Here is a 17,616-nt window from a genome sequence, read left to right as displayed (position 1 = left end):
CTGCCACGCTGCACAGCCTGAAAGCTGCTATTAGACAGTAGAAATTAAAACTGTGCATATTCTTCATTGACATAACATTATTCCATCTGAGCTGATTAACTGATTATTAGTAACTTCAGATAGAGAGAGATCTTAATTGTTATAGTCATAAAACAACAAAAAGCAGTTTAGTACTGCTCAGTTTCAACAGCAAAGATGAAAAAAACCTAGGGATTATATTCACATCTAACGCTGTATAAGATCCTGTGCTCCTCATTAATGTTCATAAAAAACAGTTCAATCCCAACAAAACAACTTGTCTGGAATTGATCTGTCCGCTTTTGTATTTCAGTCCTTCAAATACTCCCTTTATTCTTCTCTTCAAACACACATAAGTGAGGACCGAGGAGTAAATCAATCCATAAGGCTCAACATACTTCAAAGTTTCCGTTGACATCTGCAGATTGTAGTTCTTTTCTGTTTCTGGCAGTTTGGAGAAATCCACCAGGCATGGATGCTGCCGCTTATTATCATCCCTTATCTGTGAGAAGAAGAAAAATCACTGAAGCAATATTTCAACTTTCTTATGTAGCTCTCAATATTGCATTTTCAGTAGCTCCATATGCATGGAGACCATGTGGAAACATTTACTAAATATATGCATATGAAATTCACAGTCTTGTAAGTCACTGTGGCACTGTGAACTAACAAAGGAACAGGTAAACAGGGTGCTACTGGTTGCTGTGATGAGACGGTCTACTCTAGTGAGTATGTTATGACAGAGAACGAGGGAGCATGTTTTCTTGGAGGAGATAGAAAGGTGCACAACTGGAATACAAAGTGAGAGGTGTTATGCCTCTCTCCAGGATGCACTTCCAAATAATCCCTTGGCAATGCTGCACAGCAGAGGCGGCATGGCAATGGTGGATGTTTACCAAGAAAACATGTAGGGCTTTGTACAGATATGCAGCTCTGTGTGTGGGTCCAATGAACAACAGCCAGCTCTTTTGTGAATAGTACAAGAACTCATTGGGAACTCTTTTCTCTGGCAGTTTTTCCAACTACAGAATTATATTTGTGGAACAACCGAAAAAAAAAAGGGGGGGGGGGGTTATTTATATGCAATGAGGACTAAATAGCAGGCAATACTCTGTTTGTTCCCCCTGCTGTTTATTTCTTTATTGTATTTATTGTTTATTGTGAATGTTGCTATAATTGAACACAATACCAAACAGCTATGTACAGATCACTCCAGAGTGTCCTGACAAGTTTTACAACTATTTGACACATTGTCTGTGCTCTGACCCCCTTCAAATGAAGCAAAGAAAACCTCTTCACAATAAAATTTAATCTTCAGACTCAATGTGTTGAGCAGGTCGAACTCTTTACATATACATTCATGCTAAATTTAAGATTCAGCTGTTGTGGTGGTAAAGTGAAGGCTTAGATAAAGGTTGGCACTCTTATTAATAGAGAGAGGATCCTCGTACATGTTTGTATTATAGACATAAGAGCTGTGTTCCTTGATCTTGTTTGCGTTATCTGTTCTTTTAAAGTTTGGGCACAACAGGTCACTTGGCTTCATACCTAAGCAAATAAACAATAAACCAGGCAGTAATCGCTGAGCCCTTTGTCGACCAAGATGAGAAAATCTAAACCACTGTCCATCTGTTAGTACAGTTTATGCAGCTGGATCCAGAAAATGATTAGCTTAGCTTAGCATAAAGACTGAGAGCAAGAGAAAGGGCTTGGCAGCTTCTTTTGAGAGTGAATAATAAATGAAATATAAAAACAACTAAATCCCCCATTTGCAAATGCCCCCTAAGTTCACAGGTTTCCACACCACATGTGGCCCATCATAAATTCAAGATCCTCCTTGAGGATCTTGGTTTCTTCCAGGCAAAATGGTTCACTCTGCTAAGCTAAACCAACCACAGCGCAACTAACAGCTGGATAGCGGATAGTGTCCTTAAAGAATCCGTTGTCAGTTACAAAAGAGGAAAGCCTTCAGAAAGACACTTAAAATGCAGGCTTTCCTCAGGGTTCATTGCTGAGCTGAAATTGCCAAAACATCCTGTTCTGCCCTGGGTGTAACCACACTTTATAATTCATGACTTACTGTACGCAAAAACACAAACACAATGACTCTTCTACCTATAAACAAACTTTAATGAGGCATCTAAATGAGTGGTATGAAAAGCATTGAACATGGGAAATGAGTGCTCTTTCCACTTACCCTCTTTTTTGGTGTGAACCGCAAATTATAAAAGAGAAAGCAAGATGACGTACAGGCTTTTATGATGGTTAAATTCTAACACTACTAACGACTAATGCATCTCAGGCTGGTTTTTAACTTAAATTTCTTTAGAAAATGTGCAATTGAGATGTTTATTTCTCCACTTCATGGCAATATGCATGGATTACGCTTTTCAGATTTTGCTCCAGAGCGATGGTCTTATTCCAAAAAAATTACGAAAATAAAGGAGCAATCTACATATTTCTCACCTTGCCATATGACCAGCCCAGTTCAATCTTATTCATGCCCCAAAGCTCATGAATGTTCTCAGCCAGCTTGTCCCGAACCTTTTCCAAATGAGGCAGCATCACAATCTATGGAAAAAAAAAGACTATGAATTTGGGTCAAGGTGTTTCTAAAAGGTTTGCCTCAGTAATCTTGGTAGTCTACACCTGTTGGCCTACCTGGCTGGTCTCCACAGGTGTGGGGATAAAGGACGCCTGTGACATGAATTGAGTGGTGCCCAGCAGATCTCTGACTCCGTCTACATCCCTCTTGTACTCTTTCACCGGCTCCACCTTCATCTTCTCTTTGGGAAGCAAAGCCTCATAACATGGAGCATAGCTAGAAGGAGGCAGGAACTTGAAGTCACCGTGTCGACCACCCAAAAGGAAACGCACCCTAATAAGATAGAATGATGTAGGTCATCTCAAAAAGTCATGACAAAGAGGGGTTAATTAATGGGGTTAGTGGGATTATGTTAAATCATATGTTGCAATAAGACCATTGTTAATGAAAGAAGCAGCCAGCGAAAAAAAACCATTCATGCTGTTTCATCCACTTCAATCAATTCCAAACTCTGCTCTAACAGGGACAGGTTTAGCTCTTGGACTGAAAATACATCTCAGGCCGTCACTGTGACGATACTCTCCCGAGACCACCCAGAATAACTACTGAAGTAGTAATGGTGACGCAAACCGGCCTATTCTAACTGCAGCCCCTCAATTATTGAGTGGTGAAGATGTGCAGCTGTCATTTTCTGGCACATTTCTCTCGACAGAGAAGTTCATCATGTTCAGTGGGTCAGGTTTGAGTATGAGAGGTCTCACAATCCAGGCTAAAATGATTAGAAGGTGAATACATTGAAAATGACAGAAATACATGAGCATTCACTCTGAAAACCCTAAATCCAAATAAGCACAGTGTTCTATCAACTCTGAGGTGACTTATTATTCCACTACACATGCTCCATTTTGTGTGGTATATGTTTTTGAGAATTCATTTTCATCAGACAGTAAGAAATTAATTTACTCTTTGAGCACTTGCATGATCAAATTAAATCAGATTAGTCCCTGGGTGTCAAGTGTCTCTGTTTCAGAGAGTGAAAGCTGTAAATGTAAGTGCTGCTTCACTCTACAAAGGAGGAATCACGAGAAAACTGCCGGAGCCTGAAATTTCATTTTTAAGTCTTGTCAATCAAACTATCTGTGGTCTCCATGGAAACATGGAATGAGTAGTGCATATATATATATATATATATATACACACACACAGACATACATACATATATAAGTTACGCACAGAAGTAACAAACAGACAAAATAAAAAAAAAAAAACCCCACAATGCACTCACTTGACCCCTGCAGAGAAACTGACAACAGGGAAGAAGAGGCCGTCTGTGTTGAAATTTTCAAACATGCCCTGAACGGGCTGTCCATTGATCCTGAAAGAGATGCTGGGAGCTCCCAGGTCCAGACAACAGCTCACCACATCCTCTGAGGTCAGGATGTGCTGGTTCATGGACGCAACTGCCCGCGGGACTCGACCTGTTCATGGCAGACACAGATTTATGTGAAATATTGCGCAGTAAGGGATGCTGGCACATATCACATCTTTCTCACACAACAAAACCACACATATTTGTACACACAGTGTACACACACTCTGGGCAAGGAGATTGCCCCTGCAGGATACTGATTCTGTCTAGACACAACCTGGCTATAACCAGGGTTACTGTTTATCTTTAACACATGACTGTATCGTCATCTCACACACACAAAAACACAATATTTTCCACCTCATACTGACCAGACCAAAGGTGCAGTCCATCAAAACCAAAAGAGTAGAGGTCATCTCCGACTCCATTGCCCCCCCAGCCCTCTCCTCCTCCAGGGTAGGGAGCATATCCTTTACTGTTGGCCCAGCCTACTCTCAGATGGGAGGGCTCACTGGTCACAAAATGGTCCACCTGGTCGATCATCAACTCATAGTACCACTTCTTATACTGAGCTGAGCCCTCACTCACCCCAAGGAAGATGTTCGGTCTCATACTGGCATTGAAGTAAACACAAAATCATTAGACATAAATCAGCCATTTAAGACCTTGCCTATGCCTAAGATCACTAAATGACTACATACATAAAATTGTTGGTACTTCAACTCTTCCAACATAATAATCACTTTACACATTACATTCATTGTAAACATTAGACTGGAGGGAAGAGGGAGTATGGTCATTAGGTTATACCTGTCACAAAGACTCTTATGTGAAGATGTAAAAATTAAGATTTGACCAAAATTACACAAAATACTTCAAATAACCAAATGTAGTATGCCAACATTAGGCTAAATGAATAAATAAATTTATTCTGAATGTGCACTTACAAATCCAGTAAATGAATAGCACATATTTCTGCCTGTATGCATGTAACAAATATGGCTATATTTTCTAAGCATGCATCGAAGGCATTAAACATTATAGAAAATTACATTGCCTTCAGGTGCTAATGACCTTTTTTTGGGTCACTTTTGATTCATCTTTACAGACTAAGCATTCGTTGGTAACATAGTTATTTCTTGAAATGAGAAATTACTTCTTTGTTTAAGTGATTAATTTTAAAATTAAAATCTTAATATTAAAAAGAACACAATGCTGAAACAAAGAACCTAACCTCTGCACATCATTGACCAGCTGGGTTTGCAGCAGCAGATCTCTCTTGGGTAGCAAGTGATCACAGATAAGGTTTTGATTGGTTCGCACAGCTACGCCATTGCACACACAGAGCGAGCAGAGCACATCCAGAATCTGAAAAAGGAAATGCAGGAACCAAGGGAGCGAATTAAAAAAGAATAACGGGAGGAAGAGCACAACACCACACCACTCTGCCCCCCTAATAACTGATTACACACTGACCCCCTTTCCCCTATTAAACGCTGGATATGAATCTATACCTTTCCAGAGCTGACTAATTATCCTGGTCTCTAATCACTGCCCAGGTTTCTGCTCTAGGGTCAGCTTCTTTTCATGCATCCACTGTATAATTACTCTAAGATGCTTATTTGGAGCGAACACATGTCCAATAATATCCTTTAGATATTTGATTAATAAAGCCTTAGAACTAAATGGGCAAGGCAGCTCAGCCAAGGATGACAGGCCAGAGCATCTCAGCTTGTATCATTTTGCCACAGAACCAGGAGAAAAATGTGAGTGATAAAGTCTGATTTATGGCTGGATCTATGAGCCAGGTGACTGCTTTTTCCTGATCTCATTTCACTTTTAAGCTGATTGATTCATAATGAGGGATGGACTACAACCAAACCTCCAGGAAGTCTCTGGCACAGATGGAAGTTTGTATGCTGGAGGGGAGGGGCTTGATGAATTAGCAGCTAAGGAAAATAGTCAGTGACAAAGAGACCCAGAGGGAATTGTTATGGAAATGAATGTGCATCCAGCGAACTTCTTTGGTGATCTTAATGAGATGCTGGAGATGACTGGATACGAGGCAAGCAGGCAGAATGTAAAACTGTCTAGCAATATCCAATTTCTTTGCATTGCAGGTTGCTAGTTAGACATTTGGTGAAATACACCTTTTTGCTCAATTCCCTTTAGTTAAAAATGAGGTGGGTTCGCTTGTCTTAAAGGCTGGAAACAATAAAACACTACAAGTCTGGCTTTGTCAATGTAAGGTAACAAAATCCACTTACTGGCTCCTTGAAACTCACAATTTAACACCTCATGTCATTCATTTCATATGCACAAAAACTAAACTGTACAATTTTCCATCTCCATGCACTATCCACATATGTGCAGAGTGGAGACCCTAGCCTGACCTTCTCATAGTCTATAGAATTATACTTTATTGTCAGTAACCAGCCTGGGGCCTTTCTGTGCAGAGTTTGCATGTTCTCCCCCTGCCCGCGTGGGTGTCCTCCCACCATTCAAAGTGGCTGTTGGTCTCTGTCTGTCCCTGTGTGTTGGCCCTGTGATGGACTGGTGGCCTGTCCAGGGTCTACTCTGCCCCTCGCCCGGAACGTTGGCTGGGTTTGGCTCCAGAACCCCCCGTGACCCGCAAACGGAAAAGCAATAGTAGATGGATGGATGGATGTCAGTAACCACACAGCCCCTGACATTCTTATTTACAACTTGGGTTCAATGGATAACCTTTTCTATGTAGCTCAACAACGTTACAAACAGTGATAGAGCCCAGGTTTGACTGTAGTTCATATCATAGCACAGCCAGTACCAAACAACACTCGACTGAAGCAGTACTACGGTACTTTCCACTCACCTTGTGGTTGCGCCCATGCTTGTAGAGCAGTGATATGATGGACTTGATGTGTCCCCTCTGGATGATGTTGAGGGCCTCTGGGCTCTCAATTAGAATACAGTGCAAAACTTCCAGGATGCCTGCACAACCACAAATTCATCAATTAGAACACTCAGGGCTGCTGGTACATTCCCTAGTAGACATTTAAAAAGATGAGGTGCCTATATTTTTTCTTTAAATACTCGTCCTTTTATATCTTTCATGACTTGTGTCCCTGTTGAGAATGATGGATTGTCACAAAAGGAATTTGACAGTTTTTGATGTCTCAGTCAGAGAAAATGCAGAGTATCTCACAATGCTGTCTAACTCAAGGCTCAGTATGGGTGAAAATAATAATGAGCATACCCGAGGAAGACTCCAGTCTCTCCAGCTTGCTCACTAGCCAGTCCAGGTTGTTGGAGAACTGGGTGCAGTTGTTCCTGTTGCCCCGAATTAACGCCGCTGCAGGGTGGAAGGAAAGTGTGCATGATTGAAATTTTGCACCAAATATGGCAGTGTTCATTGTGTTTCTAAAGTGGTTTGATGCATCCCCCTCAGAGCTCTGCCAAATCCCACTTCATACACACGAACAAAAACAATGTCACCCAGAGGTGGAAACCTTAAATGTACACCCAAAGCCAAGGAAAGCGAAAGGTTCTGACACTTTTATACATATTAATTTGAAAGATGCCTCAGAGAGAGGGAGGGAACTAAACAAGGAGAGAAAAGACGTTAACACATGCGGACAAACACACCCACATATGTCCTAGCGAAAAAAAAAAAAGAGAGAGACAGGGTCACCCAAGACAGACAGACGGGAAAGAAAGGAGGGAGGCATCCCAAATCCACTTAGCACTGTGCAGGAGCAGGTGTGTGTGGAGGAGGGAGTGGGGGATGAGAGGAACGTGGCTGGAACTCTAATATGAGCAGGGAAGTGAAATCAGTGTAAATAACAGTGTGAAGGACACACTTGGATTGCAGAGGGGCTTCAGCAGGGCTTCACGAAAGACACATTTTATATAAAGACTATCCAGATTGTGAGATATCCAACCCATGACAAAAACCACAACTAAGCATATTTTCTGCTCAAATGTGCATCTTTGCAATGCCATAACAAAATGAAGCATTCACATTTAAACCTAACACTGTATTCATCAAATACAAGACAGCAAGATTTTTAGACATACAACAGAATCCGAATTTTTTTTTTCCTTGCCAGGTCACTGGCAGTGCAAGACATCTTTACTTTACAGAGCATGTGCAACAAGTTAAAGTGAGTTTGGAAAAGCGTAACTGATGACATTGTTCTATAGGAGTATAAAGAGTACTGCAAATAAGCAAAACAGAAAACAGCATAGACATTGTATGTCAACTGATGAGAGTTGGCATATAATGGCCCAAAATCTTTGCATGTATGCACGTGTCAGTTTGTGCCATGCCGATCTTTTCGGGGATGGTGCCCAAGTAAAACATCACATAGGCCAAATACCACAGAGTCTTTTCCCCAACAATGGCTTTGTGTATGAGTATTAGAAATTGGGTATCTTGTGTATGGTGTGTGTGTGTGCATGTCTCTTGTGTGTTTTCCTTATGTTGGTTAAAATCTGACACGCTCAGAATCCAATCTTCCAGTCTGAGGCGCCTGTAAATGGCCGGTTAAATACTAGGTCAGCACAGTTCTTCATCACCACTGAGCCGCCACACTTTCAGTTACTTTATCCTCAAACGACGACTCTCGTCGCTGTGATTGATTACAGTGAGGAATTGCTTTCAGCGTGCTCATATCTGTGCGTGTTTGTACATGCATTCATGTGTGTATGTGTGGCAGAGTGGCTTCTTACCCAGCAGCTCGTACAGAAGGTTCAGAATGTCTTTCCAGGCTGCTCCAGCCTCAGACCCGGCACACTCCCCAAAGTGGGCTGCACTGTTGTATACGTTCAGACGGTCAATGCAGTTGGACACCTGAGTCAACATGCCCTTGGAAATACACAACAATTCGACATTGGTTGGTTATTATAGCTCCACACACATACATATACAACTTGGAATATATATCTAATCTAATTCTAATTTTTGAAATTATTACCATGAGGGTGCAATTTCACTGAACCTTTTTCTGCAATATCAAATTAACTGATCCTGAGCATAGCCCTCTGGCTCTGCCCTGTCTTAATTTGTGTCAGGATGATTTTTTTTTACACGAGAAATAACTAGCGATCAGATATGCTAAATGGGGGGCATAAAGATTACCACAGAATTAGAGGTCAACAAGATAAATGCTTGACTATTGAAAATTGTCTAATTTGCACATTTTTAAACCCATAATGATTTATGCTAATGATTGTTTATAAAAAAACATATATATATATATATATATGTTATTATATATTATTATATAAGCTAATTTATATTCATTTGGATCAAGGCTATGTTGACACACTGTTATAGCCTATTACAGTTAAGAAGAGCTTGTGTAGTTGACATCATAGATTCCCCTCCAGTAAGGCAGCTGACGTTTTGTAATTGATGAAAGCAATTTAGGTCTTAAAGGCTTAGCAGAAAGCTTCAGTGCACTTGTGCCAGCCTCTGGAAAACTTATAACACAGAAGCTGCTGACTCCTTCAAAAGCAATAACTCCAAATACAAGATGGCATTGAAACACACCTCAAAGGATCAATTGCTTTAGACTCTCATGTACTTTTTTTTCCTGTTCTGGGTTCAGTTTCTTGCCAAAATGATCTCAGTCACAGCCCTTAACCCTGGGTTTTTAATATTATGCTGCCCTGCAGAGCAGCTCATGCTTTTACTAATTGACATTTCACAGACTGCTACTTTGCTATGCCTTTCTCACTAGCAAAACTCACTTCCTGTTTGAATAGGTTCTGTCGGTTCTTGAGTGAACGTAGCTTGATCTGCCTCTCCTCGTGCTCCAGCTCAGCATCAGGGAGCTGGAAATAAGTGATGAGGTCATTGAGAGTTTGGAGCACCTCCTCGACAGGCAGGGCAACCAGTGCCCTGTTTTTAAGACCCAGACAGTCAAGGTCTCTGGGAGGGGGAAGACAGAAAGAGCACAGAAACATCAATATAGACAAGAAACGCTGTCATTCATGCATGACAGCCAATCCCACTGACTGTTGGTGAGGTAAATGTACTCTAACTGGGAGGCTGTGCAGACTCGAAGAGAAGCTGCGATGACTAACACAATGTTTAGCCCACAGGTTCATCCATGCTGAAATGTTGATTTCCGCTGGCCTTCTAAAAATAGCTCTTGTTGTACTTGTCTGGAAGGGGTGTGGGGAAATGCATGTGTCACAGCCACGGGGGGAGGCTGACAGTCTTTCACATGTTCTGAGCCAAACCCAGGGGACAGCGGGCTATTTGATAGAAAATAAGACTACTGGAAGCATTCATTTACGTGCTCCACGGCACCCATTTTCCAAACCTGGCCATGCATGGCCGTGACGCCGCTTCAGTGTTTGCCATTTGGAAACGCATGACTGGACCACTGAGTGAGCTGTCTGGCGCTTTGGCACCCCACTCTGTCAATGCTCACAGGCCCAGAGCTCAACTCTCCTGTGGTTGCCTATGTAATCAGAAGGGATGTGTTATAGGTGTGTGTTTTTCCCAAATGCAGCCATAATTTGGTGATGAGGTGACAATTGGGACATTTATTTTATCAATGGCACTAACTATGCTCTACCAGTGTGATACTTATGTAATATGTAACAATGACAGGACATTTTATTACCATAATAATGTGGCTTGGGATAAATGTGGACTGTAATTTGGTTTAATTGGACAATTTGTGCAATCATGTCAGTGGGTGCACTAGTAGGGTATTTAGCAGTATACCTGATGAATCTGTTAAAGAGTAGGGTGGTGTTGCGGATTATGCGTGCAGCACGGGACTCTTCGTGTTGACAGCGTTGCAGGGTCAACCCGTCATCCATGTGACCTTCAGAATGTAGACACGCCTTGAGATGGCGTAACAGAGAGAAAAAAAATGAGACTGCTATAAGATGATTATCGGAAAAATGGAAAAGGGACAAAAATAGGCAGGGGAAGCTATTTAAGGGAGAGAAAGCATTCAGTTGTCCACAGCCAGCAATGAACCACAATGTCTGGAACACAGGTGCTGACACTACAGGCTATCTGGCTGTGTTTACATGGAGGACATTGTCATGCACATTATCGCGCACACATCTCTATTACTTCTGTCACAGCAGCTAAAGGACATTGTTTATATTTAGTCGGCGTAAAGATATGAACTAATAGATGACCACCCGAATACAAATCAGCTCATTTTGCTGAAAATCATTTGCTCAGAGATATCTAATTTATTTATTTAGCTTGTTTTTGTGTTTTTGTGGTTTGCATTTGAAGTAGCAGGCAGAATAGTGTGTGGTTGTGTTTGTCTCCACTCACTCGTCTCTTGAGGGGACCCAGACGAGCAGATTTGACATCAGGTGCCTGATAGGAGAGCCAGAGTCCCGTGGCCACATGCATGATGAAGCAGAGAGAGTCCCCGTATTTAATCTCCGCCACCCCCATGCCCTCGATGTCCCGCTTGGGGCTCTGCTCCAGCTTCTCCTGCACAGTTGATGAGAAAATGAACACGTCAAAGCTGTCTGTGTGAAATGCATGAGCATGCGAGTACAATACAAACGTGCACGAGATACCGCATGCAGATTTATTTTTAATCAAACCACCAACCAAATGTCAACAGCATCTGGTGTTTATGGTTCTATTCATCACAGTGATTGTATTTGTCTTGCTATTATGAGTACCACAACCCGTAATCATCAAGCAAAGTCCAATGACAAATGACTTCAGTTATATTCTACAATACCGGCTTTAAATTCACTGGCTGTACCTAGAAACTCCATGCTCAGCTCAGTCCAAGTTGGCCAGTCCAGCTAAGTTAACATCTCTGGTGTAGAATTCATTGGTCAAATAATTCCTGTAAATTGTATTGTCCTTGAAAAAAAATGGTGGTTTTCCAGAGTGTGTGGTTCATTTGTGAAGGTCAAGAGGAGAGCTTATGCAGCGCCTTCTCAGTGTCATTTAATGAGGAAGTGTGTGGTCGATCCTGTGTGACACAGGTCACCTTGAGGAACAGCAGGGGGTGTGTTTGTGCCCTTGACACTGAGTGTCCTTGCCTTAGAGACTCTGAAGCAGAAGGCTGTGGCAATGGTGTCTGACTTCTCTCGGTCTTGCAGCACCAACCCCCTGTCCTCGGTCAGGGCCAGGTAGTGACCAGTGGTCAGATGGCGCAGTCGGAAAGGCTGGCCCCAGCGGATGTGGCTCCCACTCCAGCTGTCAAGGTCACACTCACATATCAAAATCAAGCACAAAGGCAAACATACAAGGAAAAAAAAGGTATATTTCATAAAGCATGAATCCCAACACCTTTTAAGTAGTTCATCTAAATATTGTGGAAATTGCTGTTACCAATGGTTTTTGAATAATTGGCAAATCATAATCTAGTAATTTTTGCTTAGGACATTTAAAACTAAAATGGCAAAAAAAAAAAACAAAAAACATCACAAATTTTATTTTTGACACATGAATTGAAACAGCAAAGGAACAGGCTGCATTCCTGTGAGGCTGCTGAAGAGCTGGGATCAAAGACTTAAAAGAGAGAAGGGGAGAGGGAAAGAATGAAAGAGGAGGAGGGAGGGACACACAGGGAAAGAGTCAGAGGGGCCACAGTGCGGCATTAAATCATAGGTGGGGAGAAAGAGAAAAGGACAAATGATTGCAGAGAGAAAAAAATTTAAAGCAGAGGCATCAAGAAAACGGCGAGATGGAAGAAAAGAAGAATGATGAAAATTGAAAAATAAAGTCAGAGACAGAAAGGGAATAGATAACAGATCATGTGAAACTCAACCCACCTGATTCTGAGTGGCTCCAGCCTCCACAAGGACCTGGCTTTGGCGCCAGCCTTTCCTGTCTCATAGTTGACTATCCTGGGGATGCCAGAGAAGTATGAGTGGGAGATCTGTCTGCGGATGCTTTAAATGTCTAGCCACCACTGATACTGTCAAGGTCATTCATCCTGGCTTAAAAGAACACCACTTGTTTACTGTCATTTGTCACACTGATATTCACCTGGAGGATGTTCAGACACGTAGACATAGACACACACAGACACTGAAGCATAGGCTGTATTTACTCTGCTGACTACAGCATTGCATCCTTCAAACAGAGACATGTGCGCCCTGATAACTCACAGCTACACTGTCTATCAGTGATATGGGTGACTGGGTCCACAGATAAAAGAAATCGCTCATCATCCCTCCTGCTGACAGCTTGGAGTGTGTTTGATCTACCCAAGAAAAACATAAGACCTCTAAAAAAACATGCTCCTGTTGAATTTCAAGGACAATACTAGGAGAAAAGCCAAGGCTGGAAATTAATATCCAATCCCCAACCTCCCCCCACAATTTGCCATGCCCTGTTCTAAAAATAGACTGTGTGTGTGTGCAGATGTACATATATCTTTTGGCACCTGGCTGAGAGTGTCTGGGCCTTGCCCACTGTTTTGACCCATTTCAAACCCAGTGTGCCATTTTTCTGCAGACTACCTCATCTGTGTTGGCACTAAGAAGCGAGACTGTAGATAAAAATAACACAGCTGCCATGTTGGCTCCCTGGAGAGTTAAATGTTAGGCCAGTCATGAGCATTTTCATAAAGTGAGGTGGAAAATGAGGAACCATGGGTAACTCACAGGTCATTTCCCTACAAAACAGTTTCACGTTGACTAAAGTGTGACCCCTAATGCAGCAGTTAGTTCAACACTTGCTGTGCTTCCCACCTCTGCTGCTCTTCACTCTGGTCTGATCCGGGGATGGTCACTACCTCGTCGTGTCCATGGAACAGTCGCATCACATGGCCTCCCAGCAGGTAGCCTATATGAAGAAAAAGGACAGAGGACTTGAGTGATTGAGAGACATTGTGACTCTAATGGTGTAACTTCCTGGGAGAGATACAAACTGGAAAGTAGAGATATGAAGATCACAGAGTAACAAAGAGCTGCAAATTTAGGGAGAATTTTAGCATTTTAAGTGGGTTTCTGAAAGACTCAACAAAGACATCCAGATTCACTCTGGTCAGTGTATGAATAGTTGTTAGAATATGGGGGCTGTTATTTGTGCGAAGTCTCTACCTTCCTCTATGTTGCTACCAGAACAGATCGGATGGACATTCCACAGGGTTTGCATGAAGGAAGCATCCACTTGGATATTGCCATTGGAGATGGACAAGTGCTGCAGCAAACAAGTAAAGATCGGATACACATTTACTTATTTGTGTACATTTATACTTGTGACAATAAATTGAACTGTTAAAGATGGCTGGTTGGTGAAAATATAGCGAGTTAAATTGGATCTTATGAAAAAAAATAGCTGCACTGTTTTACTTCCATTATATAAAAAAACTATAATAATATATTAAGCATTTTTGTGGCAACACTTAAATCTAGGCTTAGTTTCTACACACAAATCAATGCAGTTGCAATAACACGAGAAGCAAACACAGTTGGAAACAATCTATGATGACGGATCGATCAGAAAGCTGAAGTTCATCATTTAAGGTTGAGGGATGACACTGACAGATGCTTTCAGAGTTTAGTTAATTCTGTGATGTTTGGGGTTGTGATATGCACGTGAGTGTACCCTGTTTTCCCTCAGTGTTCCTTCACTGTGTCAAATTCTGCCCAAAAAAATATTTAGGGGCAGATGTGTTCTGATCATCCTCCTTCCCCAGAGGCCTCTTGCAGCCCTTAGGTGCAGCATGTCACAGCAGGGATGGACCACCACACTGACATTGGTAACTAAAAGGTCTGACTGAAGTGGTCACTTGGCTGTGCTTCTCCTGCCATTCGGGAATAAATACCATGTGGCTGCTGAGGTTTTACATATAAAACTGCTCAGAGAGTTTAAAAGGCTAGCGAGGATATATATTAGGTACATCATATAAGAAATCATAAACCAAGCTGCATTCCAATGCAGATCAAATTTTGCTTAATGCTATTGTTTGCAGTCTCACACTCATCCAGAGAGAAAAAAATTGTCACTCTTGATGCTCAGACTCCTCCAGGAGAGGGGTCATGGACAGAGTGCACGGTGTGGTAACAGGATTGGGATAATCTGAAATTTTGTCACGTCAGGGAAAGCAGAGTTTAGCTGTCCTGGTAAGACCTCTACATTATGAAAACACACTCTATCACACACACACACACACACACACACACACACAAGCTGCGGTGTCAAGGATCAAACGACAAACAATACACTTACAAGATATCGCTCTGAGGACACACTGACAAGGATGAGGTCATCGCCGATGCGCACTTTCTCTCCTTCCGATCTCTGTTTGGAGGCAGGGTGGATGGTCCACCAACAGGCCTCGCCTAATAGTACACAAAAACACACCGACTTATACATGCCAGCTGCATACCTTCAGTTATGCACACCCCACCATCCCTGCCCAAATGGCCTCAGTAATTACTCATAATATAATAAGGGCTGAGCAGGTTGAAATTAGAATTCAGATGTGGATGTGCCATGGTAACATTGGTTTCAAGTCACACTGAGGTGACTGCTCATCCATGGCATGGCATGAAATAAATAATAAGGCTAATAAGGTAAGAAGACTATCAAATGAGCTGCAGAGATATAATCAGCACTGACAAAAGAACTACAGTGTATGGCTACAGGGGTTCACAGGGAATATTAACTGAGACACCGAAAAGACAGACTGAAACTCTATCATGAACAAATGAAGTGAATTAATAGTCATAAAGAGAGGAAGAAAAAGAGAGAATAAACCAGACAAGGACACAGAGGAACAAATATGGACACAGACAAGAAGAGACAGAGGCAGCAAGAGAGATGAAAAAGAGAGGCCAATAAAAGCAAACTGTACCAGAAGCTTCTCTTTTACCTGTTGAGTCCTCCTGCAAGCCCACATCAAAGGACAGCTTATCTGTCTGTGACCTTGATGTCTTCAAACAGGCCAAGTACTGTGGTCAACACACATATCAAACCACATGAGTTGAAGCTGTCACACACATACACACACTCGGCGGGTGGTCTGGCTTACATGCTGCTATTTATGATATTTAAATTGCTAATGCTGTTTAAATCCTTCTACTTTGATATTCCATTTTGAATTTTTCTTTTTTGTTATAATGATGGCATTGATATGTGAAATCTCTTTACCATAGAGCTGAAGGAATGGCGCAGGAGGATGGCATGTCCATACAGAAGAGTCTTGTGCCCGCCGCTCTTCGCTGCCTAGAGACACACACACACACACACACACACACACACAAGTATGTATTTACATGTAAGCTCAGGCTTCTAACAGATAAGACCCAGTGGTGTCCTCCAACTGCTTCAATCCACACGACCTCTGCCACTGAATGTTGACCTCAGTGAGGACCTCCTTGTCAACAACGGTGACCTCAAGCCTGGGGGGGGCACAAATCCCCTGGGGAGGGTTTGGCACCCCTCATCTCAATGAGAACATGCAATCTGACTTGCCACAGGAGATGGTGTCTCTGGCTCCTGTATCCCTGAGCGATACAGAGTACGGGGTCATCTTTCCAGCACTCCAACTAAAGGAGCGTGGGAAGGATGCACAACTACTGTCAGTCTCCAATGCAATGTCGACATTAGCAGGAAATGACTCCACCGCTTATGGGGTTGGGTTAAGATGCAGGAGGGAATCAAATGATATCTCTACTGGTAGAGATGCAGAGCGAATAGGAAGAATTATTTGGTGTTTTCTTCGGCAAGCAACTCCAGTGTTACTCACCTTCCTTATGAGCCTCTAGGAAGCATTAAGGTAAGAAAGAGTGTCATTATTCAGAAAGAGCTATTGTTCTCCTGAACCTTTCTGCCTGCTGCTGTTTCACTGTAACCTTTTGGTACAATTGATTAAACTCCAAGGGTCAGACATGATTGTCAAAACAGTCATTTTTGATGGGCAGAAAATTTCTAAGGAAATTCTGTTGACCACCATTCTTTTTGGTGTTTGACAAAGCCACATCGCTAGCTCTGGATCCAGAAATAATACCTGAAACAATGCAAAACCGCCAGGTTTAACCATAGAAATAACTCACACACTGAAATTACATAAACTGACACTACAGGCATAACATGACAATAAATGGATGCCTGTAGATTTTTACAAATGTTTCGTCATATCTGGGAAATACATGAATCATGGCGGCGTTTCAAGAAAACATCTCACAATGTAAAACCTTTCTTTCATTTTATCTCTCTTTTTTATTCTTTCTCCTCTTGATTGGTTACTGGGACAAAAGCAAGCTTGTGATTTGATGCAGTCTTGTCGTGCAGACTGCAGTACCAGCTTCCAGGCTTCTTCTGTGCTGCTGGCGACTGCTATATGCTGGCTGAGGTACTGAGCTTAATGCGGCGAGGCACATCCAGCTGCAATCACCACAACCAATGAACCTAAGCCTCCTGCTTGCTTCCTTATCCTGTGGCTGGGCAGTGTGTTACACAGATGGCTCATATCTGTGAGGAAGAAGAACCTTCTACATGCGCAGACACATTGCAGAAAAAATTCAATACATCTTGAGCTATACTGTAAACAGTATTACCCTTGGCTCATTGAACCATTAAGACAAAGACTAGGATCAAAGCGGTATAAGGGAAGAAACAAGCTATAAGCTGTGCATCTGCAGTCCAGCTGTTGACCGCAAGTGACATCTTTATCACAATATAAAGACATGACATTTAGCAGGACGCAACCTCCCGGTGAGTTAGCCCTGCAGCACATTA

The 17,616-nt window shown here is 42.2% G+C and overlaps 1 protein-coding gene across 1 annotated transcript in view; it reads right to left on the bottom strand.

Moving 5' to 3' along the window:
• Positions 1 to 17,616, bottom strand: part of LOC115036176 (ryanodine receptor 3) — an 87,614-nt gene that overhangs the window by 46,038 nt on the left and 23,960 nt on the right. The window contains exons 4-22 of the mRNA XM_029494314.1: positions 16,027 to 16,101; positions 15,749 to 15,827; positions 15,103 to 15,215; positions 13,971 to 14,070; positions 13,620 to 13,713; positions 12,696 to 12,770; positions 11,961 to 12,117; positions 11,227 to 11,391; positions 10,654 to 10,775; positions 9,666 to 9,846; positions 8,643 to 8,778; positions 7,168 to 7,263; positions 6,784 to 6,902; positions 5,167 to 5,300; positions 4,304 to 4,545; positions 3,849 to 4,041; positions 2,680 to 2,896; positions 2,485 to 2,589; positions 417 to 520 (exon numbers count right to left, since the gene is read on the bottom strand). Of these exons, the coding sequence (XP_029350174.1) occupies positions 417 to 520; positions 2,485 to 2,589; positions 2,680 to 2,896; positions 3,849 to 4,041; positions 4,304 to 4,545; positions 5,167 to 5,300; positions 6,784 to 6,902; positions 7,168 to 7,263; positions 8,643 to 8,778; positions 9,666 to 9,846; positions 10,654 to 10,775; positions 11,227 to 11,391; positions 11,961 to 12,117; positions 12,696 to 12,770; positions 13,620 to 13,713; positions 13,971 to 14,070; positions 15,103 to 15,215; positions 15,749 to 15,827; positions 16,027 to 16,101 (2,507 nt within the window). The remainder of the gene's footprint in view (positions 1 to 416; positions 521 to 2,484; positions 2,590 to 2,679; positions 2,897 to 3,848; positions 4,042 to 4,303; positions 4,546 to 5,166; positions 5,301 to 6,783; positions 6,903 to 7,167; positions 7,264 to 8,642; positions 8,779 to 9,665; positions 9,847 to 10,653; positions 10,776 to 11,226; positions 11,392 to 11,960; positions 12,118 to 12,695; positions 12,771 to 13,619; positions 13,714 to 13,970; positions 14,071 to 15,102; positions 15,216 to 15,748; positions 15,828 to 16,026; positions 16,102 to 17,616) is intronic.

The sequence above is a fragment of the Echeneis naucrates genome, chromosome 22 (assembly GCF_900963305.1).
Source record: "Echeneis naucrates chromosome 22, fEcheNa1.1, whole genome shotgun sequence".
NCBI classification, from domain to species: domain Eukaryota; kingdom Metazoa; phylum Chordata; class Actinopteri; order Carangiformes; family Echeneidae; genus Echeneis; species Echeneis naucrates.
This window is presented reverse-complemented; position numbering and strand designations above follow the sequence as displayed.